Here is a 19,951-nt window from a genome sequence, read left to right on the forward strand (position 1 = left end):
TCTTGGATGTCTGGATCTATGATTAGGGAATGCTTGTATTTTGGACCCGTGGTCTTGCATCATAGTGGGAGTGCTGGGGGAGACAGAGCTGATGACTTTATGGTCAGAAAGTGTGACAAGACTTGAAAGGGGTTGGGATCCTGCCATTGCTTCAAGGGTACATCTCAGTGACCTGAAGACTGGCCCCCTCCAACTAGATCCCACTTTTAAAAAGTTCTGATCTCCGTGGCCAGAATCCACCATGCTGCTTCCAGTGGCAGAGAAGGGCATTATACAGAAAAGCCCAGGCTCTTCTGTTGAGAGAAGAGGGAATATCAGAGGAGAAGGAGCCTGTGCTGCTCCTGCTCACCCTTCCGCAGTGTCATCTGAGATAAAGATCCTCCAAGACCCCTTAGACTTCCTCTGATAAAAGCAATTTGAACTGCCCATTTCAGACGATCAGTGTAGCACCCCCACCCATAAGGCAAGCATGAAGAGCTCATGCTTCCGGAAGCCACTGTTTTGGGGACCTCAATCAGTCTGCCAAAAGGTATATTTAGGCAAAGTGTGGGGATTTGTTCTCTTCCTTTCACTTTTTGTCAAGTCCTTGGTCCAGATAGTGTACATTTGATCTTCTAACACTAACGAGCAGAACTAGAACAGGGGTTGATGGTACACTCAGGAAGTCCTTTACAAACATACTGCCGTGGCACCAAAAGTGTGCAGATCAGCATTTAACATTAGCCCACCTTTGGGACCCTCATAACACTGTTCATCTCCATCAGTAGTTTTCAGTGTTTGACTTAGGAGGCTGTGTATCAAATTCACCATTAACTATGCTGCTGCTTCCGTCTTAGCTTTTTGTTGTGATTTCCTTGGATTTTGCTTTCTCTGTAATGGTTTTGTACAGTGGAAGATCACTCGCCTTTTATGACTAAGCATGATGACATCAGGTATTCTCCATTTGCTCATTTTGCTCAGTGACGTTAACCTCAAGTTGTAGGGTATGCCACTTTTTAGTCTGCCTTTAAGAATGTTTTTTTTTTTTTTTAATTGTTAGGCCTAAGCAAGACATCTCTTTAAACGTCACAGCAGCTCAGCATTGAGTCTCAGTATTTTTCCTCTTATTTTTTTCCTCCCCTTCACATGGAAGCATGAGGAGAAAAAGTAGCATATCAATATCCTTTGGCTGCCCAGAAAGGCATATAAGAATTGACATCGGTAGAGATTAATAAAAGTGGCATTAATTAACAGTAAAGTCACTGACCCCAAACCTGTGTCACTTCAGGCTTGGTCAAATGCTAACAGCAATTTAAAACTAAGAAGAGGGAACTTGATAAATACGTGTGTGTTGTGGATTAATTGGTGACTATTATTCTGAACATTAACTGCTCTTTGTATCCAAGGATCCAGGAGGTCCCTTGAGGACCTAGAAAGACCTTGTTGTTTAGTGACAAATAAGTACATTGGTGCCTTCTGGGTCATGATGACTTCAGGGAGTCACAGTATTGTTTTCTTAGTGCTTTTTTTTTTTTAACGTTTTAAGTTGTTTTTAATTATGTATTTCCCTTTAAGGCAGAGAGTACATAGGGTGAAAATTTCCTGCAACCTGTATGTAAACACTGTTTTCTACATTAAAAATGAGAAGCTTGTAGAAGGCTGCCTTTCACTGCTGCTTCTGGCTTAAAATGGGTTCTGAGGAATCCGAATGGCAGAGTCTCTTGGTTATAGCTGGTGTTCACCTTGGGTTCCAGGGTCTAGGGAACCGCTCACTGAGAAGTTCTCTTGTCCGACCTACTGCAGCATGAGAAGTAGCTGCCCCTCGTCCCATCTCCTCCTTCGAGGCCAAGTAAGGGATTGCAGGCAGACCTGTTGAAAATGTATTCCATGAAGAAAACTCATTTTATCTGGCGTATGAAAAAATGTAGGGTCTGACTCAATGGCAAAGTCTAGGAGCAGTCTTCAGATGGGTCAGGGGTTCTCCATGTCCTGCCTGCCCATCTTCATCTTGACTATGTTTCTACCTGGTTGCACCTGTCTTGTACCTCCTCTAATGTAGGGTTCAGTCCTAAGAGCAAGGGCTCTGTTCTGATGGCACAACCAACTCTCTAGAAGTCTCTCTATGTAGCCATCCCTTCCACCTGTGTGTTCTAAAGATTGGCCAGCTAAGGTCATGGGGTCCCCCGGCCTCAGAGAGGAAGAGAATGGTTCTTTTGATGAAATTTGGGTCTCTGAACAAAGTAAAGGAGGGTTGCCAGATTTCAAACAAAACAACAAACCCACCCATCTTACATAGATAGGCCATTTAGAATGTGAGGCAGTTCCATTTTGGATATGAAAATATTGGAAGGTCAAACACACGGCCTAGTTTTATCTCTATTAGGGACACTGTGTTAGGGAATGAGAGACTTACAAGGAGTACCTGGATACAGGCAATCCTAGGACCCGTGGGTAGCTTCTGGTGTCCCTCCCCTTCTCTACACTGAGGGCTCTGCCCTGGAAGTGGCTCTGTACTGTCACAGTGGTATTGAGCAGGCATATCAAATTAAAAACTTTTGGGATCACTCACCAAAATGGTTTCCTGTATAGTACTCCCCCGAGGGGGTATTACAGTAGTTAGACATCCATTTCATTGATCTATTGTTTTTATTAAAAGTGGGGGGAGGAAAACTTCAACCGAAAGAGGAAGTGCATCCAGCTGCCTGAAGAGCAGAGAAGATGGGAGATGATATTTTGATTACATTAATCCGTATCCTGTTCATTCACTTTGCTCCTGTCGCTGCTGCTGGTAAAGTTACTAATGTGAACTAATTACATTTGCTCTGAAAAGCCAGAGTTTTTAATGCATCTCAGCAAGAAAGGTTAATATTATCAATTTAACAGCATGAATGAAGCATTGTGTGTATTGAACTTGAACTGTCCTAAAAGCTTGGATAATAAAAACCCAGTCTCTGATAACTCTCCAGATAAACAGTTATGGCTGAGATATGGGAGGTGTGTTCATCTCGTCTTTACGTTTTTATGGAGATGGTAAGTGGTTATTATTGGATGCAAGAGGCCTTGAGTGTTTTCCTTATCAATGGGGGTATTTTAAAGCCAACAGCCCACCTACTCCTTAGATGCTAACTATCTTGTTTTCCAAAGAGTCTTCAACTTAAAGCAGAGATGCTTTCAGAGTAAGTCATCTCTCTGGCACAAAGCCAGCGCCTGAAGACAGTGTTTTGGAAAGTGGAGTGTTCTGGGAGGGGCAACTCATATACAGAGACTTGAATTGCCCTGTCCTTGTCCTTGCACATGCTACTTCAGTGATCCCCGATGTTTAATTATTTCCTGCTTTCATGTGACTCACTCAGCAGTAAACAACGAGAATGGGAGCAGCCTGCAGTTGCCCTGCCATCCCTGCCTTGGGGACCACAGTGTGGCATTCTCTATTCAGCAAAGTGCCGAAGTGTTTGACCAGTGACATTTTGGTGGCCAGTTGGTTCCTCGGTGTCTTTCAGTGGAGAGATTAGGAACTGACAGAGAGCGTTTGGAACTTTGCGTGCATTCTGCCTGGGACAGTGTGTCTCTTGCCTGAGAGTGGAGGAGTAAGTTGATAGGAGATTCCTGGGTGGGATCCATCCAAAAGGGTGGGCTGAAATCTGACAGATAAATCACGTGGGGTCCTTTGCCTGAAGAAGTCTTGCGCCACTGCTGTCCTTAAATGGTATTGAGCGGGAACATCACATGTTCAAGATTGGCGTTTTTAAAAAATAAGTATTTCATCTTAAAAAGTTACCTTGTCCCCCTTCTTTTTTTCTTTAACCCCTTTCCCCATTTTCGAATGGAGAAAAGTAGATTTTAGAAAGACATCCCCAAACACGTCCTCCGCCGCCCGCCCTATGCACCCTAAGCATGTCTTTTTAACGGCCCAGCATCTTGAGATCTAGGAGGCAGAAGTGGGCAGAAGACAGGAGCAGACTCTGAGGAGGTGGTGGGTGGGAAGGGTTAGAAAGTTCTGTGGCCTTCTGTAACCTGCTTTCTCGTGCCCAGTGTTTCAAGTTAGCCCTGCAGGCTTGTGCCACTGACCTCTGTTGACAGGGAAAGATCAGCGCGTGCCTTTGACGTCTGTCATGAGAGGAACAGATTTCCTGTCCTCTCTGGAGTCCCTGCCCCTTTGTTTATGAAGACCTGTCACTCCTATTTGGATGATGGTCCACGCAGTTGTCACAGCACTCAGTCATGCTCTTGTGTATGGAACAAAATCCCATGACAGTTGGTCAGTTCACATCTAAATGTGTCAGGGAGCCCTGTGATAGAAGACATTGTGGAGGCAGTAGGGCTCTCCGTCACCTGGGTAACACAGTTTGTCCTACAGTTTGATCCGTCTGCTGATGAAGGTCTCCTGACTGAGTAGGCGTCAGAGTGACCAGTGAATCCAGTATTCTGTTCAGATGTATGCTGTCCTGTTGCAACTCGAGCTTGCTGGATGGTGAGGAGTAAGCACCCCACTTTGCTGACAGGTACCATGAGGATTGGTTGTGGTAAATACCTCTTTGGGGATGAGTGACTTGGCGGATGGTCCCACAGAACTTTAGCTCTGAGATGTGTACTGTTAGGCAACTGTGTTTATCAGACATTGTGGTGCCTTACCCCTTTCAGGATTTGAATGGATAAACCTGACTTTCATAGTCAGATGACTTTACCCATTAAAGTTCTAAAAGACCACAGTAACTGGAAATTCAGCTTTGCACATTGTACCTAAGATTGAGCATTTTCTTGACCCTCATCTAACAGTACGCAATAATTTTCCTAGCATCCTTACCTAATCTTTTTGGTAGCATGTTAGGTACGTGTAACTAACCCCATTTGTAGTGAAAACTCTCACCTCAAAACAAACAGACAAAAGAACAAACAAACAAACAAACCCTTCACTGAAGATTTCTCAGCCTCTAAAAGGGCCACACTTAAGCCCTCACAGCTTCCCCACGTCTTCAATATAGAGACACAAAGAAGCGAAGGGAAGAACCAAACCCCGAGGTCTAAAGTCCATTTCCCCACTAAACAAATTCTAGTTTATATTATTTGAAGAACGTAGCCATAGCTCTGAGTGTAGGATAGACGTGCGCTGTGTTCTGCGTGGCTCTGCCATCTGTCCGTGTGGGTTGCACTCTTCAGGGCAAGTATCAAAAGTTGACATCGGTTAATGCTTTACTCACGACTCTGCAGAACCTCCAGGAAAGTGGTGGCAGCCATTGGATCCCTGTGTTTTGTGAGGTGCTGGTGCACAGGTTACCTTCCCTGGTCCCTGGCGAGGATTTGATCTAAGGGACTTGGTTGCTTGCCTCTGTAGTGCAGCCTTTTGTAGTCATGAGGCATCCATCGATTTTTGTTTTTTAAATCATTTTAAACCTTTTTTAAATCAAGGTGATACTTTGGCAGTTTTTCATAGCTGAAGCTTAACTGGGTATTTATTCTAAACAGTATGGTAAATGATTAGACGTTATGTTTTCTGGTACCAAGTAGAAGATCCTTGATGGCTAAAGCACTGCTGACTGACAGAAGTCTGTCTTTTGAATTTGTGTTATACACATGGGGTTTGTATGAGATAGAAGGTGGTCTGTGAAAAACAATACTTTTGCTACAGGAAAATACTGACTTAGAACAAGAACTGTAATCTGCATGCTCAAGCAGCACTGTGACTGTGCCCAGCTCTGCCGTAGCTCCTCTTGTCTGCACTAGACCAGGCTTCATAGTACTGTGAAGAATCCTGGCTGTGGAAGACAGCTCAAGCCTGAGCTTTTTCTTTTCTTTTCTTTTCTTTTCTTTTCTTTTCTTTTCTTTTCTTTTCTTTTTCTTTTTCTTTTTCTTTTTCTTTTTCTTTTCTTTTCTTTCTGAAAACAATTTTGATTCATATTTTATTTACCTTAGAAAATAAAAGCATTATGGGCAAAGCTTTAGGTTAGAACCTTGATGGTGTAAAGTAGCTTAGCTTCCTGCCTTTTTTTTGCTTGACATGTAGTTTTGCCCCAATTTAAACACCTGTGTGGATACATGATCAATTCACACCTACATTCCAGGGCTTATTAATGCTTCTTTGCAATCTTTTCCTTGGAGAATGTCATGGCCATGGTTAATAAGATGATGAATGGGACCATGAGGAAAAGCAAGCTAGAGGAGCATTTAACAGGTTAAGGATTTGAATCTTTTGAGAAGGAAAAACAAAACAAAGCAAAACAAAAACCCAGTAAATAGGAAACCAAAAACAAGGATAAAATGGGGCATGCACACTGAGAGCTGGGGTTCAGTGTGCACGCTGACAAGCTGTGGCAGAAGCTGAGAGGGTTTTGTGGTTAGTTGTGTGTGACACAGAAATCGATGTGTCTGAGAGCGGTGGGATTTCAACTTTGGAAGATAAAAGTTCAGCAAAGGGAAGTGTGTGTTACGTACAATTAAGATGCGGCTTGCTGTTTCTGTGGGGATAACATTCTGGTTAGCCATATTTTGAAGGCAAGAAAAAGGAGGCTAGTAAAATGTCCCCCTGGAGGCTCACATATGACCTGTTCCTGTAAAGGTATTCTGGAGTTACCCTGTCAAAACAGAGCACAGTAACTGGAAATTCAAGTTTAGGAAATGCATCTTTCCATTCCCCGCCATTCTCCATGTGCCTCCTCCCCTACTCTCTGTTACAGATCATCTCTCTGAAGAGATTGAGTGAAACTTAATTTTATTGGGGAACCAGCTTTCCAGGAGAGGGTCCTGTTGGCCAGTAAGTCTTAGTTGAATACATTTGTGGTCTTAAAAACTCTCATACCAAAGACCGATACTTAATGCTATTTTATGTTATAAAAACATTCACGCTCTGAACTTTAACCTTTAAGTCTGATTAGTTGGTGCTGCATTTCAGATAAGAGGAAGAAGGCGTTGCTGTTCCCCTGCACAGCAGTATGGCTGCTCATGATAACCACCTGTCTCCTGTCATTCTAATGCTACAAGGAAAGGATTGTAGAAACTTTGTAGCATGGAGACATGGCCTGCGTTTGAGGACATGAGCACACTTTCCATAGACTGAGCGTTACATACTCGGAATATTAAAATAGCACATGAAGCTGGATGTGGCAGCACATGCCTCTAGTCCCAGCACTAAAGTCTACACCATCAAGGGCAACAGGGATAAAATAAACACAGAAATATCACACGGCACTTCGTGAACATTGAGTTACAAAGTCTTAAAAATTGTAACTTGCAGATTTCAGTGGAATGTAAGACTTCTAAGCTCTATATTTTAGAGTATCTCTCTTTGCTAAGTTATTGCCAGAAACTTGTGGTCATGCCTGTTTTCCTTGCCTTTAGGCTGTCTTCATTGTAAGTCTTGGGATAGAGTTTCACTGTGCTTTCCCTTGGCATTTTGGATAACAGATCTGCATACACTGAATAGAAAAACAAAACAACCCTCCCTCCCCCCCAAAAAAAACAAAACAACAACAACCTGCCTCTTCAGTTTTTACCCTCTCCAGAAACTTCCAGGATGCTGTATATGGAAGTGACTTTTTTCCAGGGTGGAGTAAATTGCTTTTCCCAGGGACTGCTGTGCCATTCAGTCCTGCAGTTTGGTTTGCACATGGTTTTTCTTAGCAAGCAGCAAAAAATGCTCTGTATGTCTTTTTTTCCAAGTAGCCAGAGGGCGATGTTGAGAAACAGTCATCTAAGCAGAACTCCCCTTCCCCAGAGTTAGTTGCATAGACTTTGGGAGTCAGAGAGGCACAGGTGTACCTAGCCTCTTGGTCCTTTGTTCTTCAGCTATAGAGGATGGCCAAAGGTTGTAGATTTTCTCAGGAAAAATGTTAAGTATCATCATCAGGAAATTCAAGAAATAAAATCAGGGATAGGACAGACTGTTCAGAGTGTAAAGACACTTGTCACCAAACATCCAAGGAAACGTGTTTATGTCAGCCATGATTCTGAATAAATGAATGAATGAATGAATGAATAAATAAATAATTTTGAGGGTTTTCAAACTCTTCTGCCTTTGAGTAGGACAAGCCACATTCCAACTTTTGAAAAAGAGTACAACTTAGTTTTTTTTTTCAAAGTGAAGAACTTTAAAAAATTCATTTGTACTTGGTAAAATTTAGAAATGTAAACACAAGAGACCATGTTTCCATGATTCTGATATATCATCAAGTTATTACAATGTATTTTTGTGGTCGCTGAAATCATCTTGTCCTTTAGAGTAGGGGTGGGTTGGTGATTCATTCATGTCCTCTCATTGGCGTGTTCATAAATACACACCAAATGCCCACTGGGCTCTGCCGAATTGATGTGTGTCCTCTGTGTATGCAGGAGACATTATTAGGGTTAGAGGCTTTGGGTTTGGTTTTTTTTTTTTTTTTTTTGGATAAGAAAGAAAATATCCAGAGTCATCTGGAAGAGAAACAGACTAGACACAGCCAGGGCTGGCTGCTGGAGAGACAAGAGAGCAAGACAACAGTGGCCATACTGAGATAGTAAGAGACAGTGGGGGGAGAAGGAAAAAGCCTTACTGTCACATAGAGGACAAAGGGATATCTGGAAGGAGGAAAGCTGGAGGTGGGAAAGGCCATCAGGCTAGTGTGGGGACTTTGAGTTGTACAACACATACTTGTGAGTAGGAACTGAGGGAGCCTGGAGGCCAGCCTAGGCTGTGATTTGCCACTGCAGGTATATGTCAGTTGGGAGCCATGTCCCTTCTGCCAGAGGCAAGGAAATGACTCCTTTGGTGGCAGAAAAGTTTTTCACAGATTCTTGAAGAGGGCTGGCTTTTTATCTGACTACCAGAAGTCCTTCGGTAATCCAGCTTGAACTCCTTTCTAGGTATATAGACTGCCTGCAACCTACTATCATGGACTCCCCTCTCCCACACCCTTTACCCGTCTAAGACAGAGTTTCTGGATATGACTGCCCTGGCTGTCTTGAAGCTCACTTTGTAGACCAGGCTGTCCTGGAACTCGCAGAGATCCACCAGCCTCTGCCTTCCCAGTACTGGGATTAGAGGCATGAGCCACCACGCCCAGCTTAGAGGACATCTTTATCAAACCAGCCACATATTAACAGAACATTTCTGGAGAAAGGACGTGTGTGCAGAGAACCTGTGATGGCAAAGAACGACTCAGGCCACGTAGGACCCCGAAAGCTACAGAAACAGTTGGAAACTGGGAGATTGATAGAAAATATTAAGGTGATGTACATGGAGTAGGGGGGACATGTGAAAAAATTACCCTAGCCACCACAATAACAGTAGAAAGGTGGCCAATTAGAATACTACTGTCAGGGTGGACAAGGTGAAGGTAAAGTTAGCATGGATCCATGGTGGGGAAAGTCAAATGACTGAATGAAGAGAGGTCAAGTATAAAATTAAAGTGGGCTTTTCTACACCTGCTCTAGCTCCCAAATAACAACACAGAGACCTATTATATTTATTAATAAGTTTCAAGCATTAAAGCTGGGCAGATACTCATCTATTCTGACACAATCATGCTGACCTGGCCTACTTCCCAGCCATGTGCTCTGTTACTCTAGCTGCTCCTGCTCTATCCATATACTCACGGTGACCTCATGGTGACCTTCTCCTTTCCTCTACCTGGGACCCTCCTCCTGGATTGCAAGTCCCACCTTAACTGTCCTCCCAGTTATAGGCTGTTCAGCTGTTTATTAACAGAGGTAATGGAGAACAGTTTTTATACAACATTGAGATAGGAGATGCTTCATAGAAATGACAGTGCCAGTGTCCCACCCTGACTGCAACGAGATATCTGGGCACAGTAATCAGCATTCTCATACACGGTGCCCAAAACCATCCCCCAACGATCAGCTGGGGCCTCTGAGAGTTGATCAAGGTGTCATTATAATGTCCAGGCTCCAAGTATGTGTGGTACCTCTGCCAGTGCCCACCGTTTGACTAGGACAGAGATCAGATAGTGAGGACCAGCATGAGTTAGATTTTTGAGGCATCTCTGAGGCAAGAAAACATTGGTGCTCAGAGGGCAGTGTTCTGTGTGATGGTGTGTGAAAGCAGAAACCCAAACCTGGGTGAGGAGACTGAGGAGGTGGAAGGAAAGCCATCTTTTAATGGCTGGGGAGAAGAAAATGAGCTGTCAGGGAGCCAAAAATGAAGGCCAGAGAGTGTTGGGTCGAGGGTGGAGAGGAGGCGTTCAGAGTGCCAACAGCCAAACAGAAAGAGAAGTAAAGACTTCCACAGGATGGCTTTGAGGACCAGACCTGAGATCCAGTGGGTGGAGTGATGGAGACAGAACTGGCTTTGGAATGGAAGAAGGTGGGGAGGTGAGGAGCATGAGGAAGGGAGGGAAAGCATGGCTGAGCCTGGGATGTGAGCAGCCCAAAGTGCAGCTTTTTTGTTTGTTTAAGAGACCGAAGCATGGCAAAACATCCAGGAAGGATTCAGACCCTCGGATGGACCAAAGCTCAGAGACAACAATTAGCTTTTAATAAGAAAAGGACAGATAGCCCTTTAAATGCATAGCAGTGCAGCTAACCTGCTTTTTAAAAATGGCAAGGGGCATTTTCTATGAACGATGTGTATATTTTTTCCCATCTCTATGAGTAAAAGCCACCAGTCCCTTCTTTTTGTAGACTGAGGCACAGAACCGAGAAAAGCTAGGAAATCTGCTGGAGCAGGAACCAGATATTCAGACTGGGAACCTCAGGTGCTTTCTGCATGCACAATGTCCGCTTGCTGCTAGTATTGAATAACCAGCCTGTACTGTGACGGATAGGCCCAAGAGTAACAGGCTAATGGTTTGTTTAGCGCTATGATATCTATCACGAACTTAATGCTTTAGAGGGTGACTGCATTCTTTTTAATAGTTCTTTTTCTAGTAATATTAACTAGTGTAGGAGGATAAAAGTAAATGGTCTTCAGGTAAAGCAGCAATACTGTATTGATCTGCGTGGTTAAGCTTTACCGGAATTTCTACAGAAATCACGTGAGCTACTCTTTATTGAAGCTGAGGCCTTGTCAACGTGACTCAATGGGATCTGGTCCCTCTAGTGACCCCATTTGGTTTTCCTCTGTGATCACTGAATGCTAGATGAGGAGGCAGGGAGGTAGAGTCGGGCTCCCAGATGTCTGAGCCCTTTTTTTTTTTCCTATCAGCTTTCTTTCTGTTCATTTGAGATGAGAAAGGACATTGGAACTGGCTTAGGCAAGGTCTTGGAAGGTGGCGTGTGTGTGTGTGTGTGTGTGTGTGTGTGTGTGTGTGTGTGTGTGTTGCAGACTAGTTCCCTGGTACTGTGGTTTCCCAGAAGTAAGGGCCCATCCACCACTCTGAAGAATTGCAGGTGCTATGCAAAGAAGCTGACCGAAAGCACTGACTGTTACTCAGAGTTTTTCTGTTCTCAGGATTTTGAGGAAGCAAGAACTCTGATGCATTGCTGTGGAGAGTTAAAGATGGTTCAACCTTATGGAAGCCTCATTAGCACAGCCCATCAGTTTTAACTGTATGTAACCTTCCATTCGGAGCTTCCACGATGGGGCATTTATCTTAGAAATACACCTGCTTGGGTATGGACCGCAGTATTGTTTGTGGTAGTAACCGGTTGGAAACAGCTCACTTGTCCTTCAGCAGGGGATTGGTTAGTGTGTGAAGATACGTGCATAAAACAGAATGTGTACTACATCTCAACAAAGCCTGAGGACACCTCTGTCCTGGTATGAATAGACCTCCAGGACACTAAGCAGAAAAGGCAAGGTGTGTTTTGTATAGTCGAAGAAGAAAACACAGCTGTTTGCATTTGTGTAGACTGACACTAGCAGGAAAGCCAAGAAAATGAAACACACTGTGCAGCACACGGGGTAGGTGGGGAACAAACCAGATGGGAGCCGCCATGAGGCTCTGCGGTCATCTTTGTGTTGTTTTTAAGACTGCCCGTGTAGTAGACCTAGGTGCTGTGCTATGTCCTGTTTAGGTACTGGGTCGGGAGGGTGCTCTGGAGTGTCTCGTAGGTCGGTACAGAACGGTGTTCTAGGAAGCTGGGTGCAGAAGTGGAGGATGAGGACACACAGCTCTTGAGTAGATAGCATTTTTATGAGGATGTTTCTCCCATCCATGAGCTAAGCAGGCCTGGCCCTGCTTGGCTCCCTAGAGGAGACGAGATGGGGCACGTTTGGCGTGGTATAGCTGTAGTAGACCGAGGGAGTTTCTCAGAGAAAGCACCTGTCAGCCCATGCTCTACCTCATGTCCCTCACAGTCCTGCATCTTTCTGCGTAGAGGGGAAGGAACATTTCCAGATGGCGTGTCTTTCCCGTTTCCTTGTCAGTAGTTGGTCTAAGAATAATATGCCTTTAGGAGTTTAAAAGCACTTGCCTTTTCTGGTTGTTGGGTATTACTTTTAATTTGAGAGCAGAGGCCCCTAGGTGCATATGCTGAGGAATTCAAGGGCCTCAGTGGGTGTGTCTTGCTAGTTATTTCTTTGAACCTGTTTTGGCACCTGAATGTTGTGAGGTTTTTTTGTCCCCCTCCCCCCCCACTAATTAGGGTTGGTGAAACTCTTTGAACGTGTGTTGGAGCTGGGTTCTTCTGCCCTATCTTTTCTGTCAATTCTGTGCTTTCTTGAAACTTGTTATTCACTAGGTATGTGGTTCATTGTCATTAATTCAAGGTAATCATTTATTAACCCCTTTAATGCCAGCTGTTCAGGAGATGGTGTAAATTTAGTGTAACAGGAATTGAAGGGGTTGACTTCAGTAATATGACTAAGGCCACCATGACTGGCCTTAACCTCTTTTTTATCTGTGTTTTACTGTTAGGGAACAATTTTCTACAACAGAACTGTGCTTTCTTGATTATGCTCCACATCTACCATTCTCAGTATCTTCAACCACTTAGAGTGATCCTCAGCAAGAATATGTATAATGAAAACATGGAACGAAGCCAATTACCTTTTTTTTTCATTATAAAGATTATAATATCTGCAGCAAATCCCATTTCTAACTCTTAGCATGTATGCTTGGTGCTTTCATCATTTGACTGGCCTTAAACTCCTGATCCTCCTGCCCCTGCCTCCCTAGTGCACCACTTGCCCAGTTTACAGTAGTATTTTAAATATTTGTGTTGCTGTTGGTTCTTGGTGACACAGTGCTTTGGATCACTCTGACATTTAATCAAGGTGAACAGCTGGCTCTTAGAGAATGCTTAGCAGGTAACCTGAGAGCTGCATCCCTAGATTTTGGCAGCATTCATTGATTAATTTGTTAAGATTTCTTGTCTATTTTATCTTGCCTTTACATTTTTTTTTATTATTTTTCTAAGAGTTCATTTCACCACCGTGGCCTTGCTCATTATTTAATAATGAACAGTTACAAATTGTTTGTATGTTTTTGTAATTAGGATGGGATCGCAGTCGCCTACAAGATGGAGCTGACATTGTAATGACACGAAGTCAGTAGCAATTATGCCTAACAGGAAAATTAATTATGTAATCCCATCATCCCATATTTTATCTAGGAGATTAGATTTGGCTGCTAGCAGGCTGCTTGGGTGGTCACAGCATGGTGTCACACCTCTTATTTGTGGCTGGAGCAGCTAACAAGGATGTTCATTGTGTCATCTGGGGCCATCTTTGATCACTTTATGTGTGTTTTTTTTTTGTTTTTGTTTTTGTTGTTGTTTTTTTTTTAGCTTTTCTGTCTGGGGCACAAAAACATTCTGTTCACTTTCAGTCTCAGAAGAGACATCCTTTGGCTTCTTTCCTTCCCTTTAAGGGACACGGAGCTCTGAATGGATTTTGATATACAGCAATAACATTTTGACCCCGGTGTGTGCATTCTTACATCGTGGATCCACAGAACTCATCCATTCCTCTCTGGTACACCCAGCAGGCAGCAGGACACACCTGGCTGTGCCTCCTGCAGTCATTGTTCTGAGCAGACTGCTCTGCTGTCCTGCCTGCCTCCTGCTACCTAAGGGTTTGTGAGGCATAGACAAGGCAGCTGCTTCCTTGACAGGACCACTAGGCCTGGAGGGACCTAGGTATGATCCAACCAACTTCTTATCCTCTAGGTGTGGAGCTGATTCTCTGAGACATCGTTGGTCCAAGAGCAGAGCAGAGGCCATACCCCAAGTGCTCTGATTCTATAGTATTCTGGCTGTTGGCTTTTGATCTTATTCTCTTCTGTTTAAGAGGTAACATTTGATAAGCATAAAGGGACAACACTGTATTGCTCTAACCTCACAAGTCTGAGGAAGGAAGATACAGCCACGTCTTAAAATAATATCGCTAAGAGCACTGGGGAGCATATTCTTCTGGATTTTAAATACACATTAAAATGTATCTCCAGAAAGCATACAGTTGCGTCTCTGATAGTTTTATGTTTATTTCCTGGCATTTCAGAGCCTTTCAGTGCCATGAACTCCACATTAACCTTGTTTTTAATGATTTCGAAAGTTATGTGGGATTCCACACTGTACTTCATCTACTCCCTGTATGCACTTGGGCATTGATGTCATCTTTTGCATAATTGTAAGTAAGATGGTAGCAACATTGTTGCACCTTAATGTCTAGTCTTTATTTTAAATTATTTCCATGGAATTTTATTTGTCTCACATTTTAGTTCTTCTATTTATCCCCTAAAATCAGGTTTGTGAGTGAAAAAAAAAATGAAATTAATATTCTTTCCTCATGTGCCCATGGTTGCAGTTTATTCTCTGACTGTTGCCTCTAAATGCTACATGAGAACTGTCACTCTGGCCCTGAGAAATTCCCCATGAATAAGATGAAATAAGGGAATCATTTAGACACATGCTTCGGTTTGTGTGGTCTTCTGCCTCCCTCTGCCCTCCCTCCAAGCCCATGTTTTGCATAAAGCTTATATACACCTTTGACTGTCTGTCTTGTACATTTCTTGTGTCTGTCAGTGGCTTCAGTGTTTATTTACATGAGAGGGAATTACACTGGGCCCTGGGCTTTTAGATCCCTTCCCGGGGAATTGTATATACTGCTGGCTCTTTGAGAACCGAGCTGAGGAGCCCCAAGCCCATTTGGATGATGGCTCAGACATGTCTCCATAATAGCTTTCTTGGGCAGTTACGGTGCTAGTGACTTCATTCGTTTGTAGACCGTTGCCATTTGTAGCTCTCATCTGAACCCCAACCAGGTAACTTTTGTGTAAAGACAGGACACAGAACCAGGAAGTCTCAAGGCATAGGGCTGTTGTAGCTAAGGAGGGCTGCTGTCTGTGGAATTGTTTGCATTGAAATCTGTTTTTCACAGTATTAATGAGAACAGTATTAAATGTATCACATGTGAGTTGGACAGGTCAGGCTAGTGATAGATTCAAAACTGGTTGTTTTGAATTATTAGATATGATCCATTATTCAATGATAGTAGTTAATATTTCAAAAGAAAAACCTAATGAAGGAGAAATTCAGTTGAGATGAGGAATGTGTTTGGGGCTAGAGAACCAGGGAAATTTTGCTATATTCTCCTTATAGGTGATGTGGCTTTTCTCCCAAGAGTACAGTTATAAAGTTAATTGAATTTCACACACAAACACACACACAGCTTTTGGCTTATTTCATTTAGTCTTAAACTTATCTGAGGAGAGATTGTGAAGAATTCCATGGTAGCCAAACAATAGTGAGTTAATGTTTCTTACAAATGGTTTTATTTCCTTTTTATGATATTATTTGGATCACAAAGCACATGTCTTGGAAAAACATGAGCTGGGAGGCATTTCTGCTGTAAAGAAGTGCCAGCTACAGGGTAGCAGGATATTTCTTCTTGCTCTTGCCTTTTTTTTTTTTTTTTTTTTTTTTTTTATTTTTTTAACAAGGATTTAGTTGCTGGACATTACTGGGCCCTTTCACTTTTGGAGCAATATCTGCTTGGCACCACAATGTTTCTATGATCTTTCAAGACCCCTCATTTCTCACGGAAGCTTTGCTTTCCTTTGATAGAAAGTTTAAAACCATTTACAGTATTGATGCTTTCCTTCATATTTTGTTCTTAATAATGTTTCAGCACGTTTTGGATCAGCATCAGGACAAGGAGGTGACTGTGTTTGAACCTTTTATTTTTCTTTGAAGAATGACTGTTAACTAATCTAGGCCTTTTGGAAGCCGCAGTGGTTTCTGCTCCGTTCCTGTCTGGGAGAAGCCTAACACTTTGGAAGCAGGGCACTCCATTAGTGCCTCCTTTGTCCTTTTCTCCAAGAGTCTTAAGTAATCTCCAGGAAATCTCTGGTCCCTGCCAGCCAGCAGTCTGCTTGTAAAAACTGAGAGAAGTTGGTGTTTTTTAAGTACCAGCTAGAAGCTGAGGGTTGGTGGAATGGCTGTGATAAGCTTCAGGGAGACCCTGGACCACTGGCAATCTCAGCTCACCTCTGACAGGCTCAGGCTAGCTGCTGCAGTAACGCTGGAGAGAACCAACCAAACAGCACATGCCATGGATTTAGTTGCTGGCAGGTAAGCCTTGGAAACCCACACTGAGGGAAATTGAGTTCCTTCTTTCTGCCTTCCTTTTTTGGAGGAATAAGATAATAATAAAATATGCTAGTATGATTTATATATGAGTAGGACATACACACACAGACACTATATATATATATATATATATATATATATATAATTGTAGTTTAAGAGTAGATATAAACATTTCATTCTTATGTAGAAGGCCAGTGAATATTGGATGTCTTATTCCCTTTCCATAGACAGGCAACAGGCTGCTAGATTAGAGGCTAAGTGTAGTCAGGATCAAAATCTAGGTTGACCCTAAGCCAGCTGTTTCAGGGTGTTTCCTGCCTCCCTTTCCAATAATTAATTCATAGAGCATTTGTTTTTCTAAGTTTTGTATGCCTACAGAGTACTTGGTATATATGCATCTGTCAGTCGTTAGCTATTCATGCAAATGGAGCATGTATCTAGTCTCCGTAAATTTTTCATTTACAAAAGCTTGTATTCCTAGCGTTTGGAGAACTGAAGCAGGAGAATGTCTGAGAGCTGGAGGCCATCCAAGGCTGCAAGACACAACTCTGTCTCAAAAAAAAAAAAATAAACAGAAAAATAAACAAAAACTTAAAAAAAAAACTACACAGTATAAAAACAGTTAAGTACTTCAGGTGAGCTGGGGGTGTGGCTGAGTGGTAGAAGGCTTGATTACCATACAGGAAGCTCAGGGATTGATCCAAGCACTGTGCTGGGCGTGGAGAGGTGGGGAGTGGGGGTGATATGTAAATGGAAAACATAATGTCCTGGTCTCTACTTTTCCTCTCAGAATGTAAAAATAAAATACATATGTCTATATGTGTTTAGTTTTTTTTTTAATTAGATCATGAATATTTCTATATAAAGAATATTTCTTACAATTTTTTTATAATTTTTTATGTTTGATATATAGATGACTGTCAGTTGCAAATATTGAAATAAGAACTTAAATTAAAGAAGTCACAATATGAATGGTTCTTAATTAGCTATCTTATGTCAATGGGCAAACATCATTAATCTGTTTCCCTTTGCTTCTGAACAAGATGACATTAAATTCCCTCGTAAATGACTACATATTCAGCCTTGTTTGTTTTGTGTTTGTAGATAAGGGTACCCACTGTACTGCTCCTGGTTCAAATAAAACCCTTCTGTGTTTAAGCAATGAATATTCTAAGTTTTTGTAAATACAGTTTATTCTATTTAAGGCTAGTCTATTCATTCCTGTTTTAATTTTAATTGAAAGAAGCTGATAAACTTTATTAAATGCCCTTTCACACTATATGATTGTGAGCTTTTGCCTTTATTTTGTGGTGTAATAAATTATATTGATTAGATTTCCCAATAGTGAGTCATTTTTTTAATTCCTGGAATAAACCCTAATTGTTTCTAATATTTAATGTTTTATAATGGCAGTATTGAGATGCATCTGTAATTTTTACTATTGGTACTGCTGGGGTTATACTTTTTCACATTGATTAAAATTTCCTTTTTTCCTCTTAGAATCTAAAATTATGTATAAAATGAAGAAAATATCTAATTTTTAAATATTAAACTATAGTAAACTACAAGACTCAGGTTGTCTGGAAGAATAAAACCCATTTTTAATCACTGAGCCTTCTTCCTTCAGCCCTCCAAAACTTTTTAAAATTTATTTAATTTTAATTTTATATACATTAGTGTGAAGTTGTCAGATCCCTTGGAACTGGCATTTCAGACAGTTGTGAGCTGCAATGTGGATGCTGGGAATTGAACCTGAGTCCTTTAGAATAGCAGGTGGTGCTCTTAACCACTGAGCCATCTCTGCAGCCCTCCTCCAAAACTTTTTTTTAGGGTTTCTATGTGAAGCCCTGGCTGTCCTGGAACTTGCTCTGTAGACTAGGCTGGACTTGAACTCAGAGATCCTCTTGCCTCTTCTTCCCAAGTGCTGGCATTAAAGGTGTGAGTCACCACCAGCCAGGCTTGAAAGCAGGCTAGAATCTGAAGTTTGAAGAGAGTGAATTGGAGGTGAGCCTGGCTACAGAGTGAGATACTGTTTAAAAAAACAAACAGACAAATAAAAGGAAAAGGAAAAAAATGCTTCCAAATGTATCAGAGTTGTTAAGCTTGGAGCCTATTTTTTTTCCCCTCCTTCCTGGGTAATCTAAATTTTAAAGTCATTATGCAGAGTGTTTGTACTTACACTATTGCCATAATACCCATGGTATACATGATAATACCCCTTTGTACTTTTGTTCTTTTTTTGATCAAGCTTATAGAGGCTTATATGATTTGCTATTATTAAAGGGCTAGTTAGTTACAATAACCTTTTAGTTATCTTGTTTTTATCTTAGTGTTTAGCCAGTTAAAATTCACTTTTCTTTACTTTTGCCTGAAGTTTATTAAATTGACCATCCACCCTGCATCCTAAAACAGTGGCATCGAAGCCGAACGCTTTCCTGAGCTTTCCTCTGCACCTTTGTTTCAGGATCACTGACCCTCAGTTCCTTTCTAGATGTCCTGTGATTAAGGTACTTGCCTGGCCTTTGATCCTGAGGTTACTTGTGGCCAAGTTTCTCTTTAACTTATCTTTTGATACTCTGTTACGATCTCTGCATGTATCCCAGAAGCTTCTCTGAGGGAACTTACTGAGGTTGACTTGAGTCCAAGTGTATAGTTAATTTTTAAATTGTGTCCGTTTGGGTTTTGTTTTTTTCTTTTTTAAATAGAGGCTTCATTTTTGTATTTAGTAAACCAGGCTTACTGGTTACATTGTTTCCACGGCCTTGTCTGTTGTCAAATGGAGAAGAATGTTGATGTCTCCTAATTGTTTGATTTCCACCTTTGGAGTGCTTTAAAAAATGCTTTACGTTTATTTGTTTTATGTGTATGTGTTTTTTTCTGCATGTATGCATGCATGCCTGGCAGCCATGGCGGTACGGAAGACAGAGGAAGGTATGGGGTGCCCTGCAGCTGTAGCAGTAGATGGTGGTAAGCCAGCTTGTGGGCGTTGGAACGAAATCTTGGTCCCTGCAACAAGCGCTCCAGCCCCACCTGAAGGCCTCTTCTTGGACTCACGTGCCCTTTGGCTTGGAGCACAGAGATTGATCACTTTGGCAGTGTCCCCTTCCTGTGTCATGTGCATGCACATCCCTATTTGTTCCGTTTTAGAAGGCGCCGGGGCTCCGACTTTTAAAATCGTCACCTTTTTTTCCGTGACCTCAGCCCTCCACTTGGCACTTTTTTTTCTCCTTTTGTTTTGTGTCTCATGTTTGTTTTAAGGAGGGCTGGGTCATCTCTTCCCCCCCACGTGTCAGTTTCTGTCAGTTTCGTCTCTCAACAGAAAGTTCTGCCATTCTGTGCTGACTGTGATAATGAATGTATTTTTACATGATTGTTTCCAAGCTTGTCATATGTTTCACTTAGCCCCTCCGCTCCTGTGTTGATTTTTGTCCTTCCCTTGCTGTTTGGAAAGGTGTGTTGTTTTTTTATCCTGTTAGAGCATTACTAGTAAAGCTTTTATTACCCTCACACACCC

General features: G+C 42.1%; 1 protein-coding gene across 2 annotated transcripts in view; it reads left to right on the forward strand.

Annotated features, from left to right (window-relative positions):
- The window catches only part of Igf1r (insulin like growth factor 1 receptor), a 280,439-nt gene that overhangs the window by 74,106 nt on the left and 186,382 nt on the right, over positions 1–19,951 (forward strand). Inside the window, exon 1 of one of the 2 annotated variants that reach the window (XM_060367320.1) lies at positions 17,981–19,368. The exons of the other annotated variant lie outside the window; for it this stretch is intronic. Coding sequence (XP_060223303.1) covers positions 19,275–19,368 — 94 coding nt within the window. The 5' untranslated portion in view covers positions 17,981–19,274. Of the gene's footprint in view, positions 1–17,980; positions 19,369–19,951 lie in introns of those variants that run through there. 2 annotated transcript variants of the gene reach the window in all.

The sequence above is a fragment of the Meriones unguiculatus genome, chromosome 14 (genome assembly GCF_030254825.1).
Source record: "Meriones unguiculatus strain TT.TT164.6M chromosome 14, Bangor_MerUng_6.1, whole genome shotgun sequence".
Classification (NCBI taxonomy): Eukaryota; Metazoa; Chordata; class Mammalia; order Rodentia; family Muridae; genus Meriones; species Meriones unguiculatus.